Source organism: Microcaecilia unicolor, chromosome 1 (assembly GCF_901765095.1).
Source record: "Microcaecilia unicolor chromosome 1, aMicUni1.1, whole genome shotgun sequence".
NCBI lineage: Eukaryota > Metazoa > Chordata > Amphibia > Gymnophiona > Siphonopidae > Microcaecilia > Microcaecilia unicolor.
Genome location: NC_044031.1, coordinates 110,141,313 through 110,150,886, shown reverse-complemented (window position 1 = coordinate 110,150,886; position 9,574 = coordinate 110,141,313). Strand labels below are relative to the sequence as shown.

Genomic DNA, 9,574 nt, shown 5'->3' with positions numbered 1-9,574 from the left:
ATTTATGTCTACATATGGGAAGCTGTCAAATAAGTAAAAAAAAACTATATATATATATATATATATATTTTTTTTTTTTAATGTCCTCCGCCTTTTAAGGCACTGCCTATCCAACTGGAACAACTTTTGACTTTTTACAGATGGACCAGCACAGGCGGTCCATTATGTCTAATAATCTTTTACTATTGCTTTCAATAGCGTTTGCTATTGGTTTGGGTGTACTTGTGAGTCCGCCTACTGGCTTCAACCCATATAATGGGCTAGATAGCCTCATCCCATCTCCTGTTCTCAATCTAACCTCCTTGTATGAAGCCAAGGCTCACCTTGACACAAGTACGAACCAACGACATCACTTGGCCAACTGGCGCTCCTTGCATGTCATGAAGATTAGATTGGGGGGGTCACCGCAAATCCCGTTCCCCTGCTGGTCCACCTGCAACTCCAACTTGCCTTCGAGAGGCCCCGCAGCTTTTTTTTTTCCTCCAGTGTCCGTCCTCCTTTGACGCTACTTCCTGTTTCGTGCAAGAGAGAGGGATGGGGACCGGGACGAAGACCGGGAACCGGAGAAAGAAATCTGGGGGGTTGTTGGTGTGCAACTCCAGGTATGAGCTTGACCGGGGGGGGGGGGGGGGTTGTTAAAGGAGATGTACTGGATCGCGGGGGGTGGGGGTGGGGAGTTGAGAGATTTGCTGGATCGCGGGGTGAGGGGTTAAGAGAGATGTTTTGGATCGCGGGGGGAGAGACATGCTAGACCGAGGACATTTGGGAACAAGAGGAAGAGATGTTGGACCACGGGGAAGGGAGCTCAGTCTCTTAATACATCTGAGGAGTGGTGCTCGCTGTGAGACTGCGAGGGCAGCCGAATGCGTGTCCTTGTTGTTATGAATTGAATTAGCAGCTCAGCAGCAGGTGGAGGGTGACGGATAGCAGCAGAGCGATAGAGACTGAGTGAAGGGGGCGGAGGAGGAGTAGAAGAAACTTGCAACATTCGAGAGGAGCTGCAACATTAGGTTGCTGGGGTCAGGGTGCCGAACAATGTGGTGTCAACAATAGGCCGTTTGTGACGGAGGGGTCAAAAGTGGGATTCGTTTGGTGGATTTACCAGAAGGGGGGGGGGGGGGGGGAGGCGATGGAGCCCTGGGGGTTTTGAGGGTTGAAAGTATAGTGGTGGAAGCATATTTAGTTAAAAGATGCGATATGTTTGATCAGGTCGTTTGTTGATAATGCGTTATGACACTAGCATTGATGATGTTCTGGGGAAGAAGCTACAACGCGGATTTCACGAATCCTTTGAGTACAACCTGTAAAAAAAGGAGTTATTTGTTGTTATGAACGCCTTCTGCGACTTTCGGTATCCTCCAGGCCCGAGTCCCAGCGGTGTTGAAGTGTTTTTTTCTTATCTGCCGGTTCCTTGCACCGACAGTAGTAAGGGATCCCAGGTTGCACAGCATCTGGTGCGCGGATTAGTGTTGGCTGTGGATCCTGGAGGTTTTCCCGGACTCTGCAAACCAGCACTGAAGTTCTTGTTATGCGGTGATGCCCAGTCCCCGAGTCCCGGCGCTGCAGTACTCTGACCTCTTATTATTATTATAATCTTATAACCCGTAAAACACCACAAAGTTTTCTGCTGGTAACAACAGACAAAACCTGAGCAGACATCAGGAATTACAATGTTTAAAAACCAGAGAATACAATACTTTCCCTCCCCCCCCCCCCCCGAAAAAAACCTTAGTTACCACAAATTAATAACATTTATTAAAAAGAAATGTTTTAAGGGCTTTCCTAAACTGAAGGTAACAGCTCATTCTTAAGAGAATTCTAAAACCTGCCACCTGACAAGGAATAGTGGATTGAAAAATCCTCTTTGCCTTTACATGGGGAAATGATGCAAACTTTAATGAAAATTGATTTCTAGTAGATCTAGGAATAAAATAATTTTAAAAAGATGAACACCAAAATAAGCAGGGGTAGATCCATACAATGTTTGTTTGATAAGTCAAAACTGATACATTAAATTAAAATCTTGCTTCTATTGGAAGCCAATGCAGATGGAATAACAAAGGGGTAATATGATCACATTTGTCTACTGCAAAAATAGTTCTTGCCACTGCATTCTGTACTTGTAATTTACACTTAAGCAACTTTGTGCAACCAATATAAATAGAGTTGCAATAGTCCAGTTTTGAAAGTATCAAAACCTGAACCAACAATCTAAAAACAGATTAAAATATTTCCAAATAGTTCTTAATTTCTTTGGTTACAGAAAAGAATCTCTTACCACATTATGAACCTGGGGTACCTAAAGGTAGTTGACTATCCACCTCAATTCCTAGAATTCTGGAAGAAACATCCAGTTTCATCTGAAAATTATGAACTTGTAACATCATATCACTCAAGGTAGTGATGGACCTATCCATAAAACCTTTTTATTGAGCTTCAGTTTATATGCAGAAACCCATGAATTGACTAAATCTTAACTACACAGAGCAGATTCGTGTCCTGCATTACCAGTAGTAAAAGGCAATACCATAGTAATATCATCTGCATATATAAAGGATTGGATGTTCAAGTTCTCTAGACTTTTTGCTAATGGTTGCATCATAATGTTAAACAGCGTAGGGGACAATGGGAGCCCTGAGGTACCCCACAAGTAGCTCTCTGGGGCTCCAACATCCCACACATTTTCACCCTAAATGATCTAGAAAACCTTTGATCCAACATGAGACAGGACCTAAGAGACCAAAAAAGTCCAATAAACATAATGAGAGTATGATCCATCGAATCAAAGGCACTACTTAAATCAAACTGTGAGTCCCGCCTTCTGACGTCATTTCCGCTTTCCGCGAGGGCAGGACTCTGAGGGAACGAACTGGAAGGGAAGGCTACAGATGGGCAGGGCTTTCAGAGGAGCGACAGAGAATCGGTGGGTGCCTGGAGGGGGGGGGGCAGGAGTGAGAGGAGAATCGCCACCATGGGTTTGTGTTGTGTGGCAATGACTGTCCGGGCAGGCGGGTTGGGCGTTCATTGGTTCCTCGTTCTTGTGACGTTGCGGACAGTGAGAGCCAATGAAATGCTGAATGACAGACTTACGAACCCTACACACTGCCACGGAGTCAGCTTCAGAACGTTGGAGGTGCTTTTTATTATATAGGATATATTTTTTGGGGGGTGGGGGGGAGAAAAGCAACTATGTTAATCCTTTTGCTGCACAAGGGAGTGATCTGTGTAACATTGTGTATTGCTAATTACTGATGGAAATATAGATTATCACAGTAGTGTTAGATTGCTAGAGGGTCACTCTTTAGCTGTAATTCTATAAAAGCTAACATTTAGTCAACGAATGTAGTCAGTAACTGCAAAGAATCATCCAGCAGGCTGATCCAAGGTTATTTTTTCATTTGATTAAAAAAAGGCAAACATCAAATAACCTGTTAAAAAAAAAAACAACCCCTGTGTAGCCACTGTTAGAAAATAACATTTTTGTATTCAGCACCTATTGTTGACTTTAAATCCTCCAGGTTATGTTTGCATGTTTGTAAATGCAAGTAGCCAACTGTTGGCCTGTAGCTGTGTGTGTTGTCTTCCTTGGTTCTCATGGAAACAATGCTGTGAACAAAGGAAGATTGTAAACAGACTAGGTAAAGGCCAAACAATGTAATGGAGAGAAAGTGTAGCATACCAGAGGTGCCTTTACAGTGATGAATTAGGTTGGATCAGGTGTTAAAATTAAATTAGGACTGTGCACTCTTTATGTAAGTGAAGTTTGAAAATAGCAGAAGAAATGTTAGTGATAGCAAAAACATGAAAAGTATACAAATGTGCTGTAAGGAAGCACTATGAAGTGTACATAGCAAGCATTTTCAAAGGTGGTGATGGGGAGAACAAAAGGTTAGATCTGATATTATTACATTTTTGGAACTAGTTCTCACCCTAAGGGACCAGTGACAGGCTGGCAAATGAAGTGCAGTGGTAAAACTTCAGTAGCCAGCCTTGATTTTCAGAAAGCTTTTGACAAAGTTCCTTATGAGACTCCTGAGAAAATTAAAAAGTCATGGGATGGGATAGGAGGCAATGTCCTTCTGTGGATTAGGAATTGATTATTGGACAGAAAACAGAGGGTAGAGTTCAATGGGCCATTTTTCTCAATGGAGAATAGTGGAGTGCTGAAGGGCTGTATCCTGAGACATTGCTAGTTAACATATTTATAAATGATCTGGAAATTGGAATGGTGAGTGAGGTGATTAAATTTACAGATGACACAGAACTATTCAAAGTTGTCATGACACATGTGGATTCTGAAAATTTGCAGGAGGACCTTAGGAAACTGGAAAACTGGGTATCCAAATGGCAGATGAAATTTAATGTGGACAAATTCAAAGCCATGCACATTGGGAAGAATTATCCGAATCATAGTTACCTTAGGAGACAGCATTCAAGAAAAGGATTTAGGTGTCATTGTAGACTACATTAATCTTCTGCCCAGTGAGCGGCGTCAGCCAAAACCCCCCAAACATTATGCTAGGAAATATTAGGAAAGGGGTTCAAAATAAGACCAAAAATACTGTAATGCCTCTGTATTTCTCTGTGGTATGACCTCACCTTGAATATTGCATTCAATTCTGCTTGCTGTATCTCAAAAGAGATATAGTGGAAATAGAAAAGGTTCAAAGAAAAGTGACCAAAATGATAAAGGGGTTGGAACTCCTCTCATATGAGAAAAGGCCAAAGAGATTAGGGCTTTTCAGCTTGGAAAAGAGACGGGACGGGAGGGGGGAGGGTATGATTGAGGTCTACAGACTCTTGGATGGTATAGAATGGGTAGACGTGAATCAACTTTTCACTTTCAAAAAAGACAAAAACCAGGGGACACTCAATGAAATTACAGAGGAGTGGCCTAGTGGTTAGGGTGGTGGACTTTGGTCCTGGGGAACTGAGGAACTGAGTTTGATTCCCACTTCAGGCACAGGCAGCTCCTTGTGACTCTGGGCAAGTCACTTAACCCTCCATTGCCCCAGGTACAAATAAGTACCTGTATACAATATGTAAGCCACATTGAGCCTGCCATGAGTGGGAAAGCACGGAGTACAAATGTAACAAAAAATAAAATAAAAACAAATAGGAGGAAATATTTTTCTCACTCAAAAGACTAGGTACTCTGTAGCTTTTTGCCAGAGGATGTCATAATGGCAGTTAGCGTAGGTTTGGATGAGTTCCTGGCGGAAAAGTCTTTAGTCTGTTATTGAGATGGACATGGGGGAAGCCACAGGATTAGTAATATGAAATATTAATACTAATTGGGTTTCTGCCAGGTACTTGTGATGCTAGGCTAGATGGACCCTTGGTCTGACCCAGTATGGCTATTCTTATGTTCTAACTTTTGCAGAAAGATAGGAGAATCTTTAAGAAATACAAATATGTGTATTCTCTACATCTTCCTGGTTTGCGGGTGCTCATGTTAAAAACATAAAACTAGCCATAATGGTTCACACCAATGGTTCATCTAGCTTACTGTCCTACTTCCAGCAATGGCTAATTCAGGACACAAGTACCTGAAAGAATCCCAAATAGTAGCAAGATTCATGCTACGGATCCTAGGGACAAGGAGTGGCTTTCCCCATGTCTGTCTCAATAGCAGACTATGGATTTTACCTCCAGGAATTTGTCAAAATCTTTTTAAAACCCAAATATACTAACTGCAGATACCACATCCTCTGGCAAATGAGTTCCAGAGCTTCCCTCTTTGAGGGAAAAATATATTTCCTCCTGTTCATTTTAAAAGTAGTACCCTGGTACTTCTTTTAGTGTCCCCTAAGTCTCTTTATGAAAGAGTGAAATTTCATTTTACATTACCTGTTCTACACCACTATTTTGTAGACTTCTATCATATCCCCCCCCCCCCCCCCTCAGCCGTCTGTTTTCCAAGCTGAAGAACCTTAACCTCATAAGCAGGTCACAGCTCAGCAGATGTTGAGGTTTGCCAGGCCACATGGCTTCCACAGTTTGATGCCCATAACACGTCTTCACATGAGATCAGCCCAATGGACCCTAGCCTCCCAGTGGTGCCAAACCATGGGAAGTCTAGAAAATGTCAACCAAGTGTTCCCAGACCTTGTTCACTCTCTGTGATGGTGGACCATTCGATCCAATTTGATTCTGGGACTCCCTTTCCAAATTCTTGAGCCTCCAAAGGTTCTGATAACGGATGCATCTCTCCTAGGTTGGGGAGATCATGTGGATGGGCTTCATACTCAAGGAGCCTGGTCAGTCTAGGAAACAGGTCTTAAGATCAATCTTCTGGAACTCCATGTGATCTGGAATGCTGTAAGGGTTTCAGAGATTGGCTATCTCACCAAATTGTACTCTTTCAAACAGAGAGCCAGGTTGCAATGTATTATACCAACAAGCTGGGGGGCACCGGATCACGCCTTCCGTGTCAAGAGGCCATCCAGATATGGCATTGGTCACACCAGCATGGTGTCCTAAATTAGGCCGCTTAGCTATGCGGATGCCAGCACTGAATATTGTCCAGCACCTGTGTAACTTTTTTTTCTTTTTTTTAAAGCTCTCAGCCCACTGCAATGAATATGACCCCCCCCTTCCTCCGGGGGTGGGGTGTGCCTACCTATACCGCGTGTGTGATGGGAGGTTGCACCTCCCAGGCCTACCTTATGGCCCTGGTGGTCCACGGGGTCATTGGTGGCAGGAGCAGAAGACACTCACTCCTGTCCCTTGCAGCTGCTAAGAAAAATGACAACCGCGACCTCTTGAGGCTTCTTTGTGGTACTATAAGTACCATGAGCTGCCATGAGAGGTTGTGGCAGCCATTTTCTTTAGTGACCACAAGGGGCAGGAGTGAGTGGCCTTTGCTTCGGCCCCCAATGACCCCACGGAGCACCAGGGGAACATAAGGTAGGGCTGGGAAGGGGGGAGGCTACCTGTACCGTAAGGTGTGTGTGTGTGTGGGGGGGGGGGGGGGGGGTTGCACCTTTCAGAGGGGATGGGAAGGAGGGAGGGAGAGGGGTCATCCTAATTTCAGCAGGCTGGGGGAAGGGAAGGAGGGGACTTTGAAAGGGGACTGGGGGCTAATGTAGCTGCCGATGATAAGCGTTTAAAAAAAATGCTAACTTCCACCGGCTGAATATCGGCCAGCTAGTTTTTAGTTCAGTGGACCTTTAAACCAGGGGACCCAGGTTCAAATCCCACTTAACTCTTTATCTTATTTTTTTTTTTTATTGTGAAAAAATACGTACTGTACCTAAATATAGAAGATGCCTGTAAACCTGAAAGCTATTGAAATGATGCACTTTCAGCTGTAGTATGTATTTTTCTGTTCCTGCAGGCTCACAATTAAAAAAACAAGAGTTAGTGTTGAATGCTTGTATGATTCATTTTGATTTATTGTATTCAAATAAGTTTGAACCCCCCCCCCCCCCCCCCCCAAAATCCTTCCTCTGGTCAACTGAGCAATGGAATCCTTTGATAGTACGTTCCACTGCTCTGTGCTGGCACCAAAAGAATATGCAATCATGGTGTGCAATTTCTGTTGTTGATCCTGCAGTGCGCGAGTTCATTGGTTTTAAGAGCCAGCTCACAAATTTTGAACATACTTATGGTCCTAGCTCAGGCTACTGGCAGTGTGTTCTGTGGTTTGTCAACTGATGGGGCTTGGGGGGTTTTCACTAGCTACACTGCTCAACTCAGAGGGTCCTCTTGCAATTCTATTACTGAAAATTCCAGTGCAACACTTTTTGCCACCCCGCTTCCCCCTCCAAATTTTGGTGCGCTAGTCAACCACCTAGTTGACTGTGGTGGTACTTGTCCTTTTTCCTTGCCACTCGCATACCTGCTGTCCTCTCAAATTTCTATTCTACTTAGTCCTTTCTGTCATGACTTTCCCAGCAATAGTCTCTATTATTCACTCTCTTGTAGAGAATGACACGGGGACGGGGCGTGGACAGATCCCACAGGGACTGGGCGGGAATGGGGGCAGAGCTCACGGGGGACAGGAACAAACTCTGTCCCCATGTCATTTTCTACTTTGAAGCCTGTTAATGAACTGGACTGTTTGATGCAGACAACGATATTAGATTTTTTGGAAAAACAAGTAAACATGCTGGCCACATCTAGCAAAATTTGCTTGGGGGATCCTGTACATCCTCTTACCAGCACACCTTCTAAAAAGACATCTTCTATTGCAGGAAGGACTGTGGAAGACAGGAGAGGTAGACTGAATCCTGAGATTGTTGATGACTTCTTCATCCACAGATTAAAAAAAAATCATAACAGTGCTTCATAGGGCCTATTTCTCCCCTCTAGGGCATACAGAATGGGTTGTATTTTATACCCCTGGACATTTTAGGGTGTAGATTAGGATTTCTTGGGGTAGTAGAAATCAGCTATTGTTGGGGTTAGAAGGGTAGAGGGTGGTGGTGAGGAGGGTTATTATAGCTGTTCGCTGTTATTATTTTCTATTTGTAATTTATACACAATAGTTGCACAGCATATTGTTCCTTTTTATACTTTAATAAAAAGATTTAAACATAAAATCATAATTGTTTGAGGCTTCTGCAATTGAGGACAGAGCCCATGGGGACGGAGGCAGGGCCTGCAGGGATGGGGTGGGGACGGAGACAGAACTCACAATTCTTCGAGCTGATTCTCCTCCAGTCTTCCAAGTCAATAGCCTTTCTCACCCTCTAGTCACCCAAGTTCGTCCCTCATAATCTCCTCTGCGAATTCCATCTCTCATCATTCTTCCCCCCCCCCCCCCAGACCATTCTCTTCCTCTTACTGGCAGGAAGAGAGAAATAGTTCCTTCTTCATCTTCTTTTCTATCTTCTCTTGCCATCTGTGTTCAAATTTCCAATCATGTTGCATCTTGATCCATCCTCCTTTTCACCCCCACCCAGTGTCAGGTTATTACCCTTTACGATAGCTCCTTAATGGGGCTGAGAGTGAGGCCAAACTCTGGGCATGGGTACTTGTACTGGACCAGGCACAGGTTGAGAAGCACTTAGGACTCAGGAACTGCACTCAGGTAGACAAAAATTGGCCTAGATCAAGGAGAATAAACTGGACAGAGAAGTGGAAAGAACAGGCAAGAAAAGTCTAAATGGAGGAAAAGGAAAAGAGATTAAAGAAAAAAAAAAGCATGAAATAAGAGACAAAACATTTTGTAAAAACCCCTACCTTGACAAAATAGGTATAGCTTAAAAGGTGGAAAAGTAAATTTTTCTTTGGCTTCTAAAAAGTTTATCAGGCTCCATATTTTTCAAAATCTTTTTCCAGCCTTGTGTATGAAATGGGAAAAAAAAAAACCAAATACTGGTTAGTGGGGTGTGATTTAGAAAGCCTGTGCTGTTACTCTTGGGGGACTGCCATGGGAGTGGTTAGCAGGAAGAGGGGGTAATGGTGGTGGCTTCCAGTGGGTATATAGATGTTGGATTTGAATTACATTCATGTCTCTACTATTTCTTCCTTTAAGGTAGGATCTGGGATAGAGAGATTATGCTGGATGGGAAGGAATTGGAGTTCAAATTGAATAAACTGTTAGCATTTTATATACAGGTCAGCA

At 43.5% G+C, this 9,574-nt stretch overlaps 1 protein-coding gene across 2 annotated transcripts in view; it reads left to right on the top strand.

The window, feature by feature from the left end:
• The first annotated feature begins 313 nt into the window (after positions 1-313).
• ARMC3 (armadillo repeat containing 3) overlaps positions 314-9,574 on the top strand; it is a 194,910-nt gene continuing 185,649 nt past the window's right edge. For both annotated transcript variants that reach the window (XM_030199322.1, XM_030199315.1), the window contains exon 1: positions 314-602. In XM_030199322.1, the coding sequence (XP_030055182.1) occupies positions 535-602 (68 nt within the window). In that variant the 5' untranslated portion in view covers positions 314-534. The remainder of the gene's footprint in view (positions 603-9,574) is intronic.